Below are 23,599 nucleotides of genomic sequence, written 5' to 3' on the forward strand. Positions count from 1 at the left end.
AATCCTTTGAATGTGTATAAATGTGTATGTGTGTGTGCTAGTGTGTTCAGGATTTTTTCGTCTTTTTTTCCTACCCGCCCATACTCGATATGTAGGAATTAGCGAACATTGCTTAACTACAAACCAACCGTAATCAAAGTGCCGATTCTTTAAAAAGACAGCTGTTGTCATGTGCTTTAATTCACAGCTATCTCCCTTTGTCAAGCCAAGCTGGACACAGTTGTCTGGTCGAGGCAGCTAGGGAACAGGGGTTAACAGACTTCTCTCTGTGAAATGGTGTTTTACACATACATGCCTCATGTCCATCAGTCACAAAAATCAGAGGTAAGTTCCATTTCATCTTTCTACCATTCGCTTTGGGACTAGCAATGCCATTACTCATGTCATTCGATACTTAGTGGCCCTTAAAGTGAACCCTTGGTTGTTACTACAGTAAAGCTGGTTTGCCTGGTGCTGTTTTAGGAATTTAAGCCTGAAACTTCCCTATTATGTATAGTTGAGTTCAGAAAACAAATGCTTTGAATGCAGAGTTTAGTCGATTTAGATTTTTTTTAGAGTAGTATATGGAAGATGTCAGTGTCAGGCATCGGAAAATCTCTGTCATCTGCTTTTTAGAGTTTAGACAATAAACTTATACTAGAAGTTAAGTCAACCTACAACTGACTCTTATGTCTTATTACAACATCAAAAAAAATCTTTTTTTTTAGAAATGGTATACTGTTGTTTTCTGTGATAACCTTAATGATTTGTGATGAGTAATGTGAAATTATTTGTGGATTGTCTTCTTTACACAAGGAATAGTAATGAAATGTAAAGAAATCTTTATCTGTCTAATATTTAATATTTTAATATATTGTTTTAAATAAAATAAATGTTGAATTTTAAATTTACTTTAAATAATTTTAAATATTTTTTACTCACGTCATGTTGTTACAAATCTGTGGAACGTGAAAATATTCTTTAAAAAATTGAGAACATCGCTCTTTTCAATATAATGAAAGTGAATGAGGACTGGTGCAGTCAAGCTTCAAAATACCAAAAAAATTAAATAAATCACCACTAACATAATTAAAGGTAGTCCATATGATGTGTGTGCACTAAAGGTGTTCTGAAGTCATGCAATAGCTTTATGTGTAGAAGCAATGTCTGTTTGTTCTTTTGAGTCGGATCTTTTCAATAAATCAGTTTACAAAACTGGTTGAAATGATTTGTTTACAAATGGGACTGATTCGTTTCTTGAATTCACCTAACTGACTAAATTATTTGGCTGTTAAAGGTAAATAGTCCAATGGGGGAGACGATTATCCAATTTTAGCCTGTTTCTTGTGCAAATCTACTATATGACAATAGAAGATTTGCAATATATAGCTCAAGTTGTAGTGTGTACCACTTTTTGAAACTTGAAAATAAGTCATGCAGATTTCGAATATTGAGCTGTTCGTTAAAGATTAGTTTGTTCTTTCTTAAACTTTACTGGAGGAGTTGCACAGCTGCCATCCACTGAGATGAGTTTGGTAGAGGTAAACTTCAGTACTCTAGGCAATTGAAAAATCATCAGCAGAGGCCATAATTCTCAAAAGATGAATACCGCTCTATCGAATGTATTGTGTTCCCATGGCTTGAGCTCGGGCTGGACTTGAAGGTCTGGGAGTGGGAGTCACGTTTGATTCCACGGATTTATTTGGTCATAGAATGCTCCCACAGCTGAGATGTTTGAAACGAGAGCCTGAGCAGGTGCTGTTGTGGGAGGGAGAGAGAGTGCGAGCGAGAGAACTTTAAGAGTTTTCATTGCTTCCCACTTGCATTCTTCCCTTCTCGCATCAGTTATTGTGCAGTGTACTTCAGCGAAAATGTTTGAAAAGATTATATGCACCTCTTAAGAGTCATTTTCAAACTGCATCAAATACATTAACAAAAATTAGTGCATGTAAACATTCACTGTAAAAAAAAGTTGCTGCCCTACATTTTTTAAGTACAATCAACTTGGATGTTTAAGTCATTTCAACTTAAATTACATTTGAATTGTCGTAAATAAACTTGTATAAAAGCTGAAAATTGCTTAACTTACTTTAATGAGTTAAAGTAATGTAAGAATATATGTTGTCACAACTTAATCTTATAAAGTTTTACAGTGTACTTTTTTTTAATCAAAGTTCGATTGAACAAATGTAGAAAACTTGAGTTTAAGAAAATCAATGTAGTAAAATTTTAGACCATATGGAATAAGGAACTCAACCAAAAATGTTGTTCCAAACCAGTATGGCCTTCTTTCTTCTTTGGTACACAAAAATATATATTTAATATTTAATATATTGTTTCGGACCCCACTGATTCCACTTTATGGATAAAAAGAGTTCTTCCTTAAACAAAGAGACCTTACAATCTATACCATCAACAATTCTCTACACAGGACACATATCAGACCACAGTAAGTTGCTTAAACTTATAACCAAAACTTGTTTGAGTTAGATAAAACATCTTGAGTGGAGTTACCTTGAAATGTTTTATGTTGAATGTATGTGGCTGTTAATCAGACACCTAAAGTTCAACAACAAAGTCTTTTGGATTCACCTATTGTCAGGTATGGATGGGAGCAGCTCAGTGTTGATCCCACAGATTGCCTTTGCTTAAGCTTAGCCTTTCTTAGAGACGAGATCTAAAGCTTCTCCACATTCTGCCTTTGTTTACATCCTCTATCTTTCTTCACCAAACTGAGAAGACCTTATGACCCTGACTCTAAGGTTACTTGTGTGTTTATCTTTTTAAAAAGAACTGAGCTTGACACTATGTCAACAGCATCTCTTGAGCAGAAGGAAACAGCTTTAAGGGGGAGTGAGGAAAAAAAAAGGATTTGGTGTTTAAGCAGACAGTGTAGTACCTAAATTTAAGTGTAAATGCTTACTATTTTCAGTCTGTCAAAACCCAACAATGTCAGTGCACAGAAACTCTTTTCAAATGCAACTACTTTTCCAATGCAATTAAATGAACCTCAATCATTACAAATTAATACACAACAACTCTCAGGTAGAAAGCAATCCACTAAGGGCCCACATAGAACTTATCTTTCCGGACCCCCTAGGGCTCAGTTGGGCATCAATCAAGTCAGTTAAGTGGGATCCTTGAGCAGAGATGGTATCAGTGGCAGCCTCTTACAGGCACACACTTCTGTCCCTGTTATCTATGGTAATTGCCCTGAGACTCAGTCACCAGTGAAGCAAATCTCTCCTCTGTGACTCAAATGCACTACTGAGAAAAGTTTAATTTTAGCCTAACAGTGTGGGTAAACACATTTTTAGTCCTCATTTCTCACAGTTGCACAGTTGAAGGACACTAGACTCCTCTTTCAACTGGTGGTTCACATAGAGTACATGTTTTGGACAGCTGCGGAAAAATGTAAAGTGCAACAAACTGCATCGTCATGCATTCATATTTTTAAGAGGCTTCCGGAGCTGTGTCCAGTCAAACCTTTTGATATTTTGGCCATACATAAAATAATATAATCTAGTCTTAGTTAATGATAACAATTCTGGTTGAGAACCACTGGGCAGGACCTGTCAGTGGCCCAATATTCCAGTGACCTCCATACCAAAATGTGATGGGCCTAATAAGAAAAACAAGCAGCGCGGTGTGGAGCTGCTCCCACAGAGTGAGCACCTTAATGAGGACCATATGGAGCTGCCCAGACATACAGTCAGTGGAAACCCAATGCCTCTTTCTTTTTCTTCCCTCTCCTACTCTCCTTCCGTCACGTCCCTGCATCTCTGTCTCTCACTCTTAAGTCCACCTTCAAATTTATAGATGAATAAAACTTCAGGCAATTGTTTTCTTAAAGCTGACGTGTGCAATTTTTTCTCTGTTAAAATTGTTCGCCAACTTAATATGCAGAGACAACTCTAAGTTTGTAAGTCCCTTGAAGAGTGTAAACACCGGCTCTGTGGTATAGTGAAAACAATGCTATGTTTGTTTTAAAATCCCAACTATCCCAAGCAGCCCGACAACAGCAACAGAAGCTCAACCAATCGTGTGAGTTTGGGCTGTTTTTTTCAGCCAATGACAGATGACGGGAGTCTTTGGGAAACCTGTTGGAAAAGAATCAGTATTCAATTCCAATTTTTTTTTTTTTGGCCTCTTACTTGGTCTAATGTAAGTCTTCTGGCTTGAGGTGCTTGTCTCGTTTTATTTCACTTATTTTTCTTAACTTACGCTAAGTAGGAGTTTGGGCTTTTAGCAAATTACCCTCTCCTCTCCTCCCACTACTTCATCTCACTCTCTGTCAAAAAATGTAGTCTCTTTATTTCTCTGGTTTCTCAAATGGAGACTCTCCGTCCCCTCTCACTGGCCTGGCATTCAGTCCTGCCATGAAGCGGATGGCTAATTTTACCAGACTGACCTCATTCCACTATTGTATAAGAACAAGTGAGTCAGTGTCAGGAGAAATGTACTGGCTTATCCCTTCTTTTCCGTTCCTTTCTTTTCTCTTCCTCATTTTTCTTTCTTTTCTTTTTTTTATACTTGATTCATCTCTGTAATTGACTCGCTCCTTTCTTGTTTCAACCAGAGGAATATGTATATTCGCTGGGTCATGCAATGTAATATGCTCACAAATGTGGTGGAAAGAAAGAACCCTTTCTCCGCCCATCAGCCTTGTCAGGTCGTCTACTGGCTTGAGGTGCTTGTAAGGGGCTCACTGATCCATCCACCTGAGTGAATGAGGTATTTGCTTTAGTGGTCAGATTCTAAATGATGCCTCTGTAGTATCAAGACCACTATAGGCCTGAGACAGGAATGACTTCATGGGGCAGTCAGTTCTCCAAAAGTAGTATTTAGTAATTATTACCGTTTAGTAATTACTAGGACCATTGCCTATGCACATATTGCTGTAAGGGAGAATGAAATGCAGTCAGACTTCAAGTGATACAACCAACCTGTGAAGATACTAGAATTTAATAATATAATCTCAATGTATTTTATTATATATTTTAAATATATTTGGAAGTATATTTGTATGTATACTAGAGCTGCACGATTATTCGTTAAAAGATCGCAATCTTATTCCTAATTGAAAATGATTTGGCTGTCTATTAAGACTTTGAAGTGATCACAGCTAACTTTCAAATATGTGTCGGCGCTGCTGCTTCTGCTGATCCAGAGAGAGCAGTTGTCATGTATAGGTATGAAACAGCTTCACAGTCTTTTCAACCACCAAGTATCGTTATTTCTGTGTTACAAACATTCAAAGTGAATCATTCATTCAAGAGATTTGTTAAAAAATGCTGATTCATCCAGTAAAGAAACAAGTGAAATCTTTGGGAGTGAGTCATTGAATCATTCATTCATTAAAAAAATAAAATAATAATACAAATTAAGTAAATATTTTTTTAATAGACTGCAGCACATTTAGTCAAACCTGTAATAAATTACACATTAATTTGTTGTGTTGTCTATTTAGAATTGTGGGATTGTAATTGATCATTTTAAAACAAAAGAAATTGAGATTCATGCGGCTCAAATATTTATATACACATATATAAAAAATGAGCTATAATATCAAAATTAATGTATACATTTTGTGTTTGCTCCAAGGGTACAGTTTCAATGGATCCTCAAAACCATTTAAAACGGTAAGCAATATATTGTTTTGTTTCCATAATAACAATGTAACCTCATATCTCAAAGCACTAACAGCAAACATGATCAAACTGTAAACCAGCTCAAATAGTTCAACAAACCATATTACACTGGATAATGTAGGATCAGCATCATGAAACTGAACCCTCAGGCTAGGCTAAGCTATTTTCATTTCTTCAATCTTTCACTGCTTATTACATAGATCAGAATAAGCTTTGTAGACTTTCAGCTGTCCAAAGACATGCTCTTGTGGTGTATTCCCATGCCTGTTATGGAATGTTTAATTCTTTATAAGTTCATGTATCTGCGAAAAAGGCATTTTCTACAAATAAAAATTAAGTATTAGTCTAAATTTACTCTGATTTGACTAAAAAACAACTTTATACCAGGCATGACATGTACCAAATGACTGTATATTAAAAAAACGAGACTTGTACTGTTGTACAACCTAAAATTACATTTTCTCTCATAGACAAAATCGTTGATTCTTTGATGTGCATATTTTGCACTGCTGCATAACTCATATAAAGACGTGACTGAGCACTTGTCAGCATTCATGGTGAGGGCTGGCGACTAGAAGCTCCTCCCATGCGATGCTTTTCAGCACTTTCCCTTTGAATGACAGTGGCTGGGGAAGGGAATGAAAAAGTTGTGTGATTTTTTCGCAGCCTCAACGCCGATGAGCAGCAGTTGGAGAACTGCAATCAAACTGAATGGATTGGCATGGGGAGAAGCGGCACTCTCAACCTGGCTAAGCGGCAGCTTTGGGACTGGATTTGTCTTTTAGTGGTTTCTATGTGCCTGTTACTCCGACCAGGTAAATCGTTGTTTTCTTTTGCGCTCTTATTTTGCATGCACACATAACGGAGAGAGCGATGATGGGGAAAAAATAAACGGTCGTTTAATCAGAACCACCAACATTTATTTTGAAACTTTAAACGCACTACTTGATGCAATCGACCATCGCTCATGTGAATGACCTAACTTAACGTTATTTAATAGGCATTTAGTTCTTCTCTAGGCCAAAGTTGTGCTGCTAACTCGCTAGCAAATCAGCGCCGTGTTTGTGAAAAGATGTAAACCCAGTGTATTATTTTAAATATTGGCAGTGAGAACCAAATGTTATAACGTTACTTGCCTTTTGAAAAGATGACCGACGTGAATCTTCACAATTTACTGGTATTTACGCGCATTGCAGAATTTAACGTTAGTTAACGTTAGATGTTGTATTAGTTTGGAAAAACTTTGGCTAACCTGGCTAGCTTCTCGCCGTGTCGTTTTTAAAGCTGTTTATTTCGACAGCCCACGACTGTTGGCGATGAAAGTGAGATTTAACGAGTAAGGAAAAATCTATTTGTGAACTTGAACAGCAAATATGGGTTATTTACGCCTTACGTTACGAGCGCGTTTTAACCGCCTAACGTTACGCCTCTCTGAAAAGCACGCGCAGGATGTTTTTTTTGTTTAGGTCGACATTTTTTTTAACGTCCGCAAGTGACTTAAATCTACAGATTATTCTTTTGTTATTGTTAGATAAATAGTCATTAGACTACATTAATAAAACATGAATACTTAATTCTTTAATTTATTTATTATTACTTTTTAATAGTATTTAACGTATATGTAAATGTGTAAAATCTTAGACTGAAATACAACTTTGTCTAAGTAGGATAAAACACCTCATGATTTAAAGGGTTTAGGAATTGTTTACAAGTCTGACTCTGTATGATGGCCCACGAATACACAAAATATGCATACAATCTGAGGAAGTGTATATCGAACTATTAATGTTTTTTGTCGCTATGCTGAAGACATCCTGAGAGAAAGACCACTATTTTATGTTTTACCATGAGCAATGCACTTACACCTAGACTAGCTGACTAGCAGGAACATGTACATGGACATCACAGACTAATGCTCTGTCTCACAGATTTTCATATCTTATCACATAGCCTACATTTTGCATTAATTTCCACAGAGTTGTAGTTGCGTGGATGATGATTAATGTAGAAAATAAACAGTATTTGGTATTAAAATGAACATTACTCGCACAATACTCTAAAGTCAAGGAAATTCATTGGTCAAAAGGTGTGGAAACCCTGTAGAATACAATTACTGTGGCTTAGTAATGGGAGTTATTCATATTTTTACTTATGCCACTGAAATTCCATCTCATTTGTTATTGTTGGGCCTCCATTCAAAGCATTTAAAAGTCATCATATGAAATTAAGCAGTTTCACACCTTTGTTAGACCATAACCATAAAGCATTCCAGACAAGGAATGTTTCCTTGGTTTGGAATAGCAATCGCCAGCTTGTAGTTCATTGGTTGCCTCGCGTGCGAGTGTCAGAATGACAAAATACAGCAGATGTGTAGCTGTTAAAGAGGTTCAGTGCATAGATTGCCAAGCCTAAGAACTTTAATTATGTATATCTCAATCACCAACCAACCATCAAATAATGCTTCTCTCAGTTTTAAATGTGTCTCATTAATGCCTAATTCCTCCTGATTCTCAACAGTGTTCTGCCAAACATGTCGAATTCAGCGCTGTAATGCAGAGTACGTGGCCTCATTCTCACCCTCCGGTGGCTTGCAAGAGGAGGTGCTTCCAGATGTGGACTACTGCATCGCTCTGAGGGCCTACTCGTTGTGTACGCGTCGCACGGCTCGTGGTTGTAGGGGGGACTTGGTGTACCACTCTGCTGTATTCCGTATTAAAGAGCTCTTTGCTCAGCACAACTGCTCAAGCGATGGCCCAACGTCATCGGCTAAAGCACCCAGCACTTCCAAGCCACCAGTGGTGGACATCTGCAACTATGAAAGCAGGGTGCTCGCCTCAGGACCCGCGGCCCAACAGAAAAAGTACGGACATTGTGGATTATTCGGGGATCCTCACTTGCGGACTTTTCGAGATGAGTTCCAGACATGTAGGGTTGAGGGAGCCTGGCCGCTCATCCACAACCGATACCTTTCAGTTCAAGTCACAAACGTACCGGTGGTTGAAGGCTCCAGTGCTACAGCAACCAACAAGGTTAGTTGTATAAACAGCCTTCCTGTTCAGAAGCAGAGTCTGAAACTCATTGTTTTATGAGAATGGGTTAAAGTTTTGAAACCTTGCCATCAGTGCAAGTGATAAAAATGTGAAAAACAAAAGAAAATGGTCATTATCCCCCAACCCTCATGTTGTTGTAAACCTCTTCTGCAGAACACAAAAGATATTTTGAAGAATTTTTCATCTTTGTGTCCATACAATGAAAGTCAATGGGGTCCAAAAACCTACATTTGGACCCCATTGACTTTCACTGTAAAGACAAAAACAGACTTTTTTTCAAAATATCTTCTTCCACAGAAGTCGCAAAGCTTTAGAAATCACAAGGAAACTGAACTTTTTCTTTAATACTGTATAAATGTGTACGCCAAATTATATCAGGCTAGTTTATATTATAGAATTACAGATATAGATAACCAAATAAATGTAACTTAAGGGGACAATGTTATTGCACGGTCCAAAGAAATAGTTCAAACTAAAAGCTTGAGAGAGACAGTCAGCCCAAAATATGATGTCATCAGGGGGATATTTTTCCCTCTCTTCTATTAAGGGACGGGGAGTTAGACTGTTGAGCCGTGGCGACTATGCAGGACCAAAAGACTATAATAGAATCCCCCAGCTGTTTCACAAAGAGTGGGGGGAGCCACAAAAAGAAGGAATGGAAATAAATTATTCAGCCTCCAGTTACGGTCAGTTAGTTCCTGGAAGGTTAACAGACACTAATGGCGCTTTTCCACTGCATGGTACGGTACGGTTCGGTTTGGTACAGCACGCTTTGGTGCTTTTCCACTGCATCGTACAGTACGGCACGGCTCGGCACGGCTCACTTATTGCGCTTTTCCACTGCATGGTACGGTACGGTACGGCTCGCTTTAAATGGTACCACCTCTGTTGAGGTTCCAAGCGTACCTTACCGATACTAAAATGTGACGTGGAAGCACTGTAGATCACTGATTGGTCGGACAGACAGAATCGTCACTACCAGCGTCATTGTATTTGCGAGACATCAAACCCGCTGGATTTAAATAGCCAGTAACAGCCACCGCTGTAGCACCTGTTTTAAAACTACTTGCTTGACTTGCCTGAAGAAAAGAAACTTCCAAAAAAGAAATGGCTGAATCGTGGTCAGTGGACGAGAAGCGCAGACGTTCCTCTTGTTGGTTGCCGAAACTATAACGATCAGTCATAATCCCACCCACTTTGAAGCGGTACCAACTACAGTGGAAAAGCAACCGAGCTAAAGCGAACCGAGCCATGCCGCGCCGCGCCGAGTCGTACCACGCAGTGGAATAGCGAAGCGAGCCGAACCGTGCCGCGCCGAGCCGAACTGTACTGAGCCGTACCGAGCCGTACCATCCAGTGGAAAAGCGCCATAAGTATTACGGTAATATGGGAATGACAATGTCTGTGTATTTCATTAAGTAATATAATACCAGGGCACATAAAACTTGTCACTTTGTTGAAATCATGAATGATTTTTAAAGTGTTTATGACAATAATAATTGTTTAAGGATTCTCATTCATTTCTCATTTGGCCCAAGAAGAGCTCCTAGGCCTCTAAATCGACACAACTCATTTTTATTCATTGAGTTACATCAGTGCTATTTCTTTAGCCATAAATGTAGTGGACATACTTGGACTAATCATGACTAGGCTAAATCTTTTTGACATTTTGATGGTTTACAGCTCCATGACCTGAACCGAGTTTTCTAAAATTGTGCAGTTGGATATTCCATTGATTAATCACTGATTTTTACATTAGAGACTGTCTGGGGTTTTCTCTTTTCCTCTACTGCCATCATGTGGCGACAACTGTTTTTCTTCTTCTTCACTCTTGCAAGCTCTCTTCCAGCTTTATTCTACTATTATTTATATACTGCTATAGTTTTTGGTAATGTTGAATTTGCTGCTATTTTGTATATACATTTTTATGTAAAAGTTTTAGCAATTTTGTTATGTGCTTTTGTCATTTTTATTTTTCTGTTTTGTTTGAAATATTACTATTGTTTTTAGGTTTAAATTGATTGATTATTGTTTTTAATTCAGCTTTAATTCAAAATGTTTTTGGTTATTTTTCTCTTCCACTTTACATCATTTTCCTCATCAAATTTAGTTTAGATTTTTGGCCTTTTCACCATTTTATAAATGGAGACTGAAAATAAGAAATAATTTGTCTGTCCACACTTCACAATGTGAGACCATCACAGCCAATCAGAACATTTTTGCTATTTAATACATTGGTATCATATAGTTTAATAAAGGGATGAGGATCTTGGACCAATGAGGTCGCTGTTGGTTTGGATGCTTCTTTTGATTTATTTGACCGTATTTGGCTCAGTGTTGTTATATTTAAGTAAAGCTAAAATGATTAAAAAAAAAGGTTTATGTTAGGCCTAATTGATATAAAGCTGAAATAAAATAGGTTTAAGTCAAGGTACTAAAACTAAAATTGAAATATAAAGTAAAGCTAAATAGAAATATTTTCAAATAAAAACGAATACATTTTCAAAAGCAGATAACAAAATTATTAAAACTCAACATAAAAACTGAAAATACACAAATAAAAGCTAATTCAGCAAATGAATCAACACTATAACAGTATAAATAATTTCAAAACACCACTGACCAGGGCTGAGTTGCTCAAAATCATTGTGAGATAAGTTGAGCATAGAGATCATTAGAGGCTTAATGTGCTTTTGAGAGAAACAGCCCTGGTTAACTTAAGACGCGTTGCAACATAGTTTTTAAAGCAAAATCAGGCTGCACAAAAACACAATGTTGAAACAATCCTCAAGCCAATTGAAAGCAATTTCATGTATTGATTTCCAGCGTGTGCCATTACTCACCGTTTCCCGTTTAATCTCCCCGCAGATAACCGTCATCTTCAAGTCCTATCACGACTGCACCGAGCAGAAGGTGTACCAGGCCACCACCGAGGACCTGCCATCAGCGTTCCAGGACGGCACGCGGAGCGGTGGGAAAGGAGACGGCTTGTGGATTGTGGAGGGTAACGGAGGTCTAGGCATACGGCAGGTGAAGATCCACGCTCGCTACCTGGGCACGTCCATCATTGTGAGGCAGGTGGGCCGCTACCTGACGTTCGCCATCCGCATGCCTGAGGACTTGGCGGAGGAGAACGGCGGCCTGCAGCTGTGTCTGCACGGATGTCCCCGTAGCGAGGTCATCAAAGCCCACGTGCTCAACCGGCAGCAGAGCCTGCGTCCCCCGCGACTCACGGGCGGCTGGTACGGGGAGGACGGCGGCGGCGAGCTTCAGCCGGGACTCTCGGCGCACGTGGACATGTTAGAACGCGCAACCACAAAGTGTCGAGAGATGCTGCAGGTGGAGGATGTTTATTTCCAGTCGTGCGTGTTCGATCTTCTCACGACAGGTGACCCGGAGTTCTCCATGGCAGCGTATGGCGCCCTGGAGGACCTTAAGGCACTTCCGCCCAGCACTCTGAAACAAAGTTTGCCTAGGACTCCACAAATTTATAGTAGAGGAACGATAGTTACACCTTCAGTTTTCACAGCGCTGGTGGTTCTGCTGCTGTTGAACTGAAGGAGCTGGTCTAGACGCCAGCTTGAAGACGGATACCCACCAGCCAGACTGTTCCGTCAACCGTGAAACCCTCCTGGAAAAACAATCAAACTGACTTCAAACTGTCTGCAGAGTTAAGAGACTGATCCGAACGGACTCATTTCCATTTAAAAATGCAGTGTTTTATTTCTTCAGAACGGATGATGGCCACAGGCTTTCTGAATGTGAAATCGACAAAGGCGCTCGAATCTGGAAACAATGAAGGCAGCTAATATGCATACTATTAGGTTATCACAGATTAAAAAGTGGAAACTGATGATACGGATGTGACGATAATAGAAGATCGTAAAAGACACGTAGTATATGTCCTATAATCCACATCTTCCAGAATCACACGAGTTTAGGTGCACTTCAAACTTTCTACTCGGACATAGGAAAATATCTTATTTACACGGGATCCAACAACTACATGAAATGCTACCTATATCCATATATTTTTGGTTCTGGGTCCACACATCCACATGTAAAGCTACAGTCACGGTAGAAAATACCTCTTCAAGCTGCTCTGCTTATTAAGGAGAAAACAAAACAAATTCTTTATATAATAATATATTGAAAGAGTGTATATATGTGTTTTATATGTGTACATTCACCTGTGTATAGTTGTTTTAAATGTGATGTTTTGAAGCAGTTTCATCTAGTTAGATATTTTAGTTTGTATAAAACATAACTAATATGTGCTATATTGTGTAATCTGTTGATTTCCATATTAAAAAAGAAAAGTTGTGACTACCTCATGTTTTTTTTTTTTCCTCCCTGAATTTTAGGATGCTTTTCAATCCATAGAGGGTGCTATGTTGTTGAAAGTTTGGTTAACCAGACATTTTTCAGGTTTTTTGTCCTTAAAAACACTATTTCTTTACACCAGTGTTAAAGCGTCTTACTGGCAACCATGATAACTTGAGGTAATGTCATCAGAACACTTGATTTATGTATGTGATAATGTGCAGTAATCAAGTTGAAATTACTCTGTTATATGAGAAGAAAAAGGCTGCAGAGTAATTTGAAACTAGCATAAAAAATAGGTTGCTTGTAATGATTACCAATCAGAATCAAGTATTCCAGAGGGCCATGTTCACAGACTGAGGACGTGAGAATCCTGTAAAGTTTTTGATATTTTCATTTTATAAAAAATGTATGTACATACCGTTTACTAGGTATACTAGGTATAATGTCACCTTTGCATCAAATTACAAAAAACTAGTTAATGCTGCGGGTGTTTCTAATACAGCGGCTCTGGTAGTGACGGTAAAGTTGACATCTTTCTCTTTTCTTACTGCCGTTCTCAAACTCTCTCTATAATTTTTGTAACTCTTTTTGAAAGTTGTGAAAACATTATTGTGGAGTTCTACGTTTGCTATTTGAGCAAATGGGAACACACACTTAGCTATACGCGTAGCTATACGCAGTGGGGGAACTCCTTTTCCTCGATTTACTGAAGCATTTATGTAAAGCGCATTTGCAGCTGCACAGCTAGAACATGAGCGTCTGGCTCGCTCATAGGCTGCGCTGCGCCAACTGCACATCCAATGGCGCGGGCGCCTCTGACGTCCGACCAATGAGAACACTTTGCGTCATACACATCAGAGCCCGCCAAGGGGGCGTGACCTCAGTCTATAACAGTCCCCGTATTCGCCATTATAGCAGATTTTACTCCTTCAGCGACAAACTTCACGTCTCTTACCATTTATTGAGCCTTCGCCGTCGAACAAGCCTTCAGCCTGTGCGAGCTACAGTTCAGCAGACGGCACATTTCACCGTGTTTCTCCTGACGCCGTCTCTCCTGTGGCTATCCGGCGATATCCTTTTCATTAATCATTGTATTCTGTGTGTTTTATCTGTACGAGCTTTGTTTCAAATGCCTCGTGTCAAGACCTGCGCCACGTGCGGATGCAAGCTGCACGAGGCGGACGAACACGCTAGCTGCATTCCATGCCTGGGACTTCACCACGCGGAGAATGCACTGTCTGCCGGCGGATGTGCGGATCTCCGTGCTGCGAACTCGGCTAGCCCTCTCCCGTGATGGCGACGCCGCCTCTCCCGTGCTTCCTTCTCCGGCCCTACTTCAGCCGAGGTAGAAGAAGCGCCGCAGCCAACGGCAACCGGAGAGCATGGATGTTAGTGAACGCACGCTGGCCACGTCCCCGCGTGCCTCACTCTCTCCAGCTCGTTCATCTCCGGTCCTGTTCGAGGGAGGACACCCCCCCCCCCATAGAATTAGTCCCCCCCGCGCTAAAACATATGGGTTTTTACAGCCGCTAATTTCTGATTCCGAAAAAATACGGCGGGACCCATTCTAGATTTGAGACATTTGAACAAAGCTCTCATGAGACGGCCGTTCAAAATGTTAACTATCAAACATATCCTCGCGCAAGTGCGCACGGGGGATTGGTTTGTTACAATGGATCTGAAAGATGCTTACTTTCACATTCAAATAAACCCGCGTCACAGGACATTCTTGAGATTCGCCTTCAAGGGCCAGGCTTATCAATACACCGTTCTGCCGTTCGGTATATCGTTGGCACCCTGTACATTCACAGGGATTTGATTCTCGGCCATCTAAAATGCCTGGGTTTCACAATCAATGTTTCAAAAAGCAAACTAACCCCCAGCCAGAGCGTGATCTTTCATGGCAAAGTTTCAGACTCGAGAGCTATGACAGCGCGACTCACACCAGAGCGCGTGCTCTCAGTGCGAGCGCTTGCAGGCACTTTCAGAGCGCGCGAGCACGCGCCACTGAAGAAATTTCTGAAACTGCTTGGTCTCATGGCAGCAGCATCGCCAGTACTCCGATTGGGATTACTGCACATGCGCCCACTGCAGCATTGACTGAAACATCGTGTGCCAACTCACGCATGGCAGTCAGGCAACTTGCGCGTTATGGTAAATCACGGTTGTTTAAGAACCCTGATTCCCTGACGGGCTAAGAACTGGTACCACGAGGGGGTGACAATGGGAACAATTTCCAGGAGGAAAGTGGTTCTTACAGATGCGTCCAACCTGGGTTGGGGAGCGCTGCACGAGGGCATGCCTGCATCCGGCCTCTGGTCGAGCACGGAGCAGAGCTTACATATCAACTGTCTGGAGATGAAAGCAGTTGGATTGGCCCTGAAGGCATTTCTGTCGAACCTCAGAGGTCACCACGTTTTAGTCCACACAGTCAATATGTCAGTGGTGGCCTACATATATCGCCAGGGGGGTATCAGGTCAGGAAACCTGCATGCGATGGCGAGAGACCTCCTCTTTTGGGCACAAACCAACCTGAACTCTCTGAGAGCAGCGCATATACCGGGCGTCCAGAAAGCGGGCGCGGAAATGCTTTCACGGGGCAACACTCCCCTCGGCGAGTGGTCCCTGAACCCACAGACGGTCAGTCTGATATGGAAGGTGTTTGGCGAGGCCGAAGTCGACCTGTTCGCCTCGAGAATCAACACCCACTGCAAATTGTTCTTCTCGAAGGACAGGGACGCGCTGGCCCATGTCTGGCCCAACTGTCCCCTTTATGCCTTTCCCCCCGTCTCGATGATTCCACAAGTCATCAAACGGGTCAGAGAGAGCGGGTGCCCAGTCCTTCTGGTGGCCCTTCTCTGGAAAATCAGACTGTGGTTCCCGGAACTGGTTCAGTTATCGGACACAATCCCATGGCCTGTCCCACTGAGGAAAGACCTCAAACAGGCGAACGGGACATTGTGGCATCCGAGACCCGATTTATGGGCCCTGCATGTTTGGCCCCTCAACGGGTACCCAAAGACCTTCCTGAGAAGGTCTTAAGCACTATATCTGAAGCCAGGGCCCCGTCGACTCGGCGCCATTATGCTTCGAAATGTTCAGGTTTTTCCAGCTGGTGTTCGAAAAATCAGGCTGATCCAGAGTCATGTGAGATATCTGTGGTTCTCTCATTCTTAAAGGAGCTGCTGGATGCGGGTCGCTCCCCGTCCGCGCTCAAAGTGTATGTGGCAGCCATAGCAGCACATTATGTTCTGGTGGCTAGCCAGTCACTGTGAAGAAACGACCTGGTCGTGAGATTCCTTAAAGGTGCTAGGAGAATGAACCCCTCCAGACCTCCATCTGTGCCGTCTTGGGACCTCTCCACGGTCCTGGGGGCTCTGAAAGGTCTGCCTTTCGAACCACTCCAATCGGTTGATCTAAAACCCCTCTCGCTGGAGACCGCTCTCCTTATGGCGTTGGCATCTATCAAGCGAGTGGGAGATCTGGGAATATACCCGGCAAAGCGGGTTCTATTTATGTCATACAACCGGCCAAAAGCGGCCAAAATAATGGTTCCGGGAACCATGTTTGGAGTTGGGTCCAGATGACTCCAGAGTAATCCTCAAGCCCAGACATGGTTACGTTCCTAAAGTGCTCTCAACACCGTTCAGAGCATAGGTGGTGACGTTATCAGTCCTCCCTCCTTCTGCAGAGGGTGGAGAGGTTAATCTTCTCTACCATGTCAGAGCGCTGAGAATCTATCTGGAGCGTTCTGCGTCTTTTAGACAATCAGAACAGCTTTTTGTCTGCTTTGGTGGTAGATACGAGGGGGATCCAGTCACTAAACAAAGACTGTCTAGATGGATAGTGGATGCTATTTCTATGGCTTATACCGCAGCGGGTCAAGTTTGCCCTATAGACATCAAGGCCCATTCGACCAGAGGTATGGCCTCGTCATGGGCTTCGTCATCTGGCATTCCCATTAGTGATATCTGTGATGCGGCCGGCTGGTCCGAGCCTTCCACATTTATGAGTTTTTATAATATGGAAGTGCCTTCCCTGCAGGCGAATGATTCCTGCAGTGCCTTCCCTGCAGTGCTTTCGGTATGATTAAGACCCGTCGGTGGCCGGTCTTGTCATATATTACTGTGCACAATCACATTCACATATATATATAAAACCCGCTGCTGGCCGGTTATATTTCATGTATAAACCCGCTGTTGCTGGTTATATTTACATATATAAAACCCGCTTTTGGCCGGTTATATGACATAAATAAAACCCGCTTTTGGCTGGTTATATGACATATATAGAACCCACTTTGCCGGTTATATTCCATACATATATAAATCCCGCTTTGGCCGGTTATATTCCATACATATATAAACCCGCTTTGGCCGGTTATAATTTCATATATAAACCCACTTGACTGGTTATATGTTCGTATACTAATAACCCCGACAGTGTCTGGGTTCATTGGTGTAGTATATTGGGTTATTTCTAACTGATGTATACTATTTTAGACCTGACGGTGTCTGGTCTATTTATACATAATTATGCGGTTTTGGCTTGTTCTGTATCCTCAGGGGTCCTGTGTTGTAGTGGCAGCCAGTTACTCAGTGCGGCGTTTTGCATGGCATCCCCACTGCGTATAGCTACGCAATACGAAGTGACCGTTCGAAAGGGAACTACTCGGTTACTCACGTAACCTCAGTTCCCTGAGTTAGGGAACGAGTATTGCGTAGCCAGCCGCACTATGGTAACATGGCAAGTTGTCGCTTCAGTCGTTAAAACTGCTATAATGGCGAATTTAGGGAATAATTATAGACTGAGGTCACGCCCCCTTGGCGGGCTCTGACGTGTATGACGCAGAGTGTTCTCATTGGTCGCACGTCAGAGGCGCCCGCGCCATTGGATGTGCAGTTGCCGCAGCGCAGCCTATGAGCGAGCCAGACGCTTATGTTCTAGCTGTGCAGCTGCAAATGCGCTTTACATAAAGGCTTCAGTAAATCGAGGAAAAGGAGTTTCCCCACTGCGTATAGCTACGCAATACTCGTTCCCTAACTCAAGGAACTGAGGTTACGTGAGTAACCGAGTAGATTCCTCATTCAACCGCTCCAGACACGTAGGCGGACCCGCTATCTTGCAACGGTCAGCGTGTCGTCACTCACAGTAAGAATCAATGATGCTACAACATTGCAGCTTCTGGTTGTGAAACCGCCGAGATTTACATTTCCAAAGAAATAGGATAACCTTTAACAGGTGAATTAACTCCGTATTACATGTTTTTACTATGTTACTTTGCTGGAGTCTATTTCATAGAGACATTCATACATGCTACTAACTGTGGTTGCAGTCTTGCTCTCGAATGTTCACGGACTGGCTTTGATCATTCAAATATGGCGGACAGCTTACGTATAGCGGCCCACGAGCGGGTATTTTTACCCTATTGTTTTAATGCATTGCCGTAATAAAAAACATATTGGTTCGTAGCGCAAATAGTTTTACCATTAACAGCACTTTGTTATTCTCCTCGTTATTTCCGTATAGCTTACTTCCGCGTTGAAAAAAATAAGGTGGATCGAAGTTTACTCAACTATGACGACTTCCGCGAAATAGAAACACGGAAAGAGAAACACTTCCGCGAGAGAAACACGGAAATAAATAAATCAACGCATTGCAACAGCTGTCAACCAATCAGAATCAAGATTCCTGTCAACATCATATACATCACTTTTTTTAGGCTATTTTCAGTTAGTGGACAGATTTTTTTGGACTTGATTTATCAAGGACACAAACAGAACCACACAAATTCTAGGATTGACCAGTTAGCCATGAACACCGTTGACGTTTGCCCTTCACTTTTTCAGCAATGCTGTTTGTGCATCCATTGCTCATGTTCCTGCAAAGTTAAGAACCCTTCAGGCCTCTGGTTTGAACTGACGGGGGTCGTGTGACGGAGATTAAAACGTTGTCAGTTTAACCACATTCATCATGCTAAACTAAGCATTTTCCAACACTGCCCTTCTCTTGTACTTCGCCGCTCTCGGCACTCCATCACTCTCAAGTTTTAACTGCGCCCGATGTGAGAAGAAAAGAGTCAGGTTCTTCATGCTAAGAGCTATCAGAAATCATCTCATGCATTTAGTGCAGGCCTGTTGCTAACATGCTGACAGCTATATGATTATTTTATACAAGTACACCGCCTGGTTTTATTGTGTTTTTATACCATGTTTGATGTGTTTGGTCTTCCTGTTTACAATGCATTCCGTCTTTTAATTAGACCTATTATAATGAGTATGCTCTTCTGTTCTATATACAGTATTTAATGAGGTATATAAACAAATGTGTAAAAGAGGAGAATCCACTTTGTTCTTCGCTCACTTTGATCTAATAAACAAGGACAATTATTGGGCTAATGAATTAAAGTAAGCCTCTAGAGTGATTAATAATCACACTGGAAAAATTAATTTGACATTAATAGGATATCTGGCAAGATAAATAGACAGAACGGAACATGTCCGCACGTTGATTGATAATTGATAGATGGACGGCTCTCTTTAGAAGAATGCCTTTTTATTAATAATTAGAAACCATAACCACAAGCATTTTAAGTCTCATTGGATACATTAAAGCTGCTGTATTGGATTTTTGGGCTTTAAATAATGTTACTTCGTGACAGACATCGTTCAAGTAAGTGTACGAGAAATAAAAAAAAACTAAAAAAAAAAAAATTGTGACCTGCACATGTTAGCCAATCAGAAACTTGGGTGGGGATTCTTGTATTTTTTTGTTTGGGAAACAATTTGAATCTCTTACAGCAGTTTCAAATTAAGGCAGAATAAAAATCAACTTTATAAAACACTTTGTTTATTTTGCACGACAAAAACTTTTGTTATTTTGCTCGATTCACGAGTGCACGTTGTTGTGTTCGGGTCATTTTGACCCGGAGAAGATTTTCTTTTTCCCGAAAATACTAATTAATGTTATCACATTGGACTGAAACTTAGTGACTTTGTTCACAAAGGGTATAACTACTTCTCAAATATTTTAGGGGGGGTTTTGTCACCTTGTTAGATTTGTGGTGTTCCCGGTCAAAAATTACTGGCCTACAAAAAACAGCTTTTTAAATCTCTCATTATACTATATTACCACCCAATATTGGATTCAATCTTTTTGTCAACTTGTTTTCTTTCAATTATGACTAGTTTTATATTTCTATTTGCATCTGATTAATCATAGGCCTCATTTATCTGAATGTACATTGGAGTAAAAACACCATTATTTCTGAATAATTTTCACAATTATAAATAAAATCTAAAGAAAAATTGCTGAGTTTATCACACTAGTGTGCTTTAATGTTTGATCAGGGTGTTTGTTTTTAAATGCTTTTATTTTGTAAAAAATGGCACTGTCACACTTGTGGTGTTCCCGGTCAAAAATGGCCGGCCCTTGAAAGTGAATGGGAGAGACTGAAAATAAGAGAAAAATGTAGTTTTCAGGAGCATGTTCATTATGTTCATGTACACATATGTGCTTGCAAACATCGAGCCCTTGGACCTGTGCATGTGTGGATACATGTATACACACGCTACCCAAACACACACACGCGCAAACTGGTTTTAGTCTGTAGTGAACCGGTTTCAAACGAATCTTTCATGTTATTTGTTACATCCCAATATTCAGACAAAATATTTTGACATTGTGTTTTGGGACTTTGATCTTCTCTCACACAGACAAAGATGTGTGATGTGCGTGCATGTGTGTGTGTGTGTGTGTGTGTGTGTGTGTGTGTTGGTAGCGTGTGTATGCATATATTCACACCTGCACAGGTCCAAGGGCTCGATGTTTGCAAGCACATATGTGTACATGAACATAATGAACATGTCCTGAAAACTACATTTTTCTCTTATTTTCAGTCTCTCCCATTCACTTTCAAGGGCCGGCCATTTTTGACCGGGAACACCACAAGTATAACTTTGTGCCATTTTGTACAAAATAAAACTTTTTCAAAAAGACTTCCTAGTGAAACGTTAAAGTAGACTAGTGTGATAAACAGTGCAAATTGTTTTCATATTTTATTTAATATTTCCAAGATTATTCATAAATAATGCTTTTTTTTACTCAAAAAATGAGGCCTACGATTAATCAGATGCAAATAGAAATATAAAACTAGTCCTAATTGAAAGAGAACAAGTTGACACAAATATTGAATCCAATATTGGGTGATGATATAGCATAACAAGTGATTTATAAGCTACTTTTTATAGGCTGGTCATTTTTGACCGGGAACATCACAAGTGTTATAGGGTTTTGAACAACACAAGGGTTAAAGAAAATGTTTGTATGTCTCTGTAAACTTTTGTCATAACTCATCCTCTATGAAACAACTTTCCTTTTCAGCTGACGTTACTTGGGAAAATTCCCATAATACTTTTTATTCCTGTTGAAATTGTACTTTCATTTGGAAAAATGGTCACATTACTGAAGGCAAAATGGCCTGCAGATGCAGTTCCATATTGATTGATTTATTTTATAATATTTTTAATTGCTTGTACTTTTACTTTTTTATTAGACATTCAGGTCCCACATTTCATACTATTTGTTAACAAGTCTGAGCTACAGAACTTTTTTAACAAATGGCCCCTCTACACCTCCAAGCCTGGAAAACCAAGCCTGAAAATTAGGCATCTGTATCATAAATCTTGGAAAGTTATGATAATTTGCAATTCACTCCCTCATCAAAGGCAATATTACCCTAATTTATTATCTTCTCGCGCGTGAGGTGCTAAGAGGCCGTGGAGATAAGAGTCTATCAGGAGGAGGATTGATTTTCATTAACAGATTGTAATAAAGATGAACTGCTCGGCCCACACGCTGACCAAAAGCCACATTTTATTGTAATTGGGCCAATTTATTTCATGAGCCACTGCCTCCACTTTTTTAGTCTCTCCCCTTTCTTTTCTTTTCTCTCTCTCTCAGTTCATTACTGTATTGTTTCAACCACATCATTTATTCCCTTCCCCTTTTTTCAGCTGCCAGACAAATTGTATATTCACTATTTCATATATCTGTCTTACAGTATGGACTATTTACTTCTTGACCTACATTATATTATAATTTGTGAAGTGTAAACTGTAACCATTTAAACAATTTAAGCGATTAACTAAATATTCTGCTATAAAAGCCCTAAATTACACGGAAGGACTCAAATTGGTGAATCTTTTCATCCTTTTATCTACAGAAAACATCTGATTGAACCAATTCACTGAGAATCAGGCTTCCCAAACACTAAATTTGAAAAACAGAACCATTCTTGATGAACTCATTCACTAAAATGAATTGTCAAAACAAACCTACATATAAATAAGAGAGATCCATTTAGTGTGAACCGATTACTAGAATGAATCATACCAGCACATGAATGAACCGTTCAGGACTAACCAATTCGCTAGGACGAATCAGATTTTGCAAGTTTATGGGAAATAAGAGGACTGTTCAGTTTATGATGAACCGATTCACTAAAATGAATTACTTTCAAATCTTGAAAGTCGTTCACACAGAGCACGTTTTTCCATTCTATTCCATTGTTTGTTCAATGTAAATACACGTATGACAGACATGTTTTACCTTTGCGCAAGTGTCTCATGCATGACGTCACTGCGTCTGAAACTGAATACTTACCTACTATATAGTATGCGAAAAACAAAGTAGTATGTTCGAATACATAGTATTCGAAAAACAGTAGGCTAAAAGTACACGGATGACCTACTACTTCTGGCGAGATTCTGAAGTGCGTATTTGATGGACACTTTACTATCCCATGAGGCCACGGGAGAAGATTTATGAATGGCAGTGAAGTGATGCAACTGCTGGTAGGTCACATGATAATGACAATATGGCAGATGTAGTAGCCTACATTCATACTACACACATTCATACATATAGACTTTTTTAACGGTCGTGAATTAAGATCAAATTCAAATGTAGTAGCCTGCCTGCTCAGGCAGTATGCGATTTCGGACGCACTGACAGTGTACTAAAACACGGTGCTAAAGTTAAAAGAAGTCGAAATTCACGTCTTTAGACCTTGCTTTTTTTCATTCCACTGACCTGCATTTCACATTGTAAACAGCGCATTAAGACATGTGAACCGGCCCTTACAGTAGCTTACACATTTCGTAGAGAACAGTTTAGAATGAACCAACTCACTAGAATGAATCGGACACACGCTACGTCAAATAAGCATTGCAACTTGTAAACTGGGAATATTCTGAAAGCTTTTACCACGTGACTGCTATAACAGCTGACCACTGCAGATTTATTTAGACTTATTTAGTGCTTCCACAGAAGCGCATAATTTTCAGTCCGAGGAAGAGAACAGTTCCGAGTACGTCATCTCGAAATTACGATTACATGGCGGTAACGCAGCATTGCATGCAAAGTAGCCTACAATCATGTGACATTAACAACAATCAACACCATACAAATAATGTTTTCAGTATAGTGTTACGAGGATTTTGTGCGTACCTTTTCACAACTCTGTATGTTATGCTCAATACAATGCGATAAATATACACACAAATAGACTTCATACTTAAATTTAAAATTTTA

The 23,599-nt window shown here is 40.3% G+C and overlaps 1 protein-coding gene across 1 annotated transcript; it reads left to right on the forward strand.

Moving 5' to 3' along the window:
- The first annotated feature begins 216 nt into the window (after positions 1 to 216).
- rgmd (RGM domain family, member D) lies at positions 217 to 13,007 on the forward strand. The gene is made up of 5 exons (XM_077226447.1): positions 217 to 324; positions 5,584 to 5,621; positions 6,297 to 6,445; positions 8,148 to 8,659; positions 11,549 to 13,007. The coding sequence occupies exons 1-5, from the start codon at positions 274 to 276 to the stop codon at positions 12,236 to 12,238; spliced, it is 1,440 nt and encodes a 479-aa protein (XP_077082562.1). The 5' UTR covers positions 217 to 273; the 3' UTR covers positions 12,239 to 13,007.
- The last annotated feature ends 10,592 nt before the right edge of the window (positions 13,008 to 23,599 follow it).

Source organism: Siphateles boraxobius, unplaced genomic scaffold (assembly GCF_051911475.1).
Source record: "Siphateles boraxobius isolate OS27281-9 unplaced genomic scaffold, OSU_SipBor_1 13, whole genome shotgun sequence".
Classification (NCBI taxonomy): domain Eukaryota; kingdom Metazoa; phylum Chordata; class Actinopteri; order Cypriniformes; family Leuciscidae; genus Siphateles; species Siphateles boraxobius.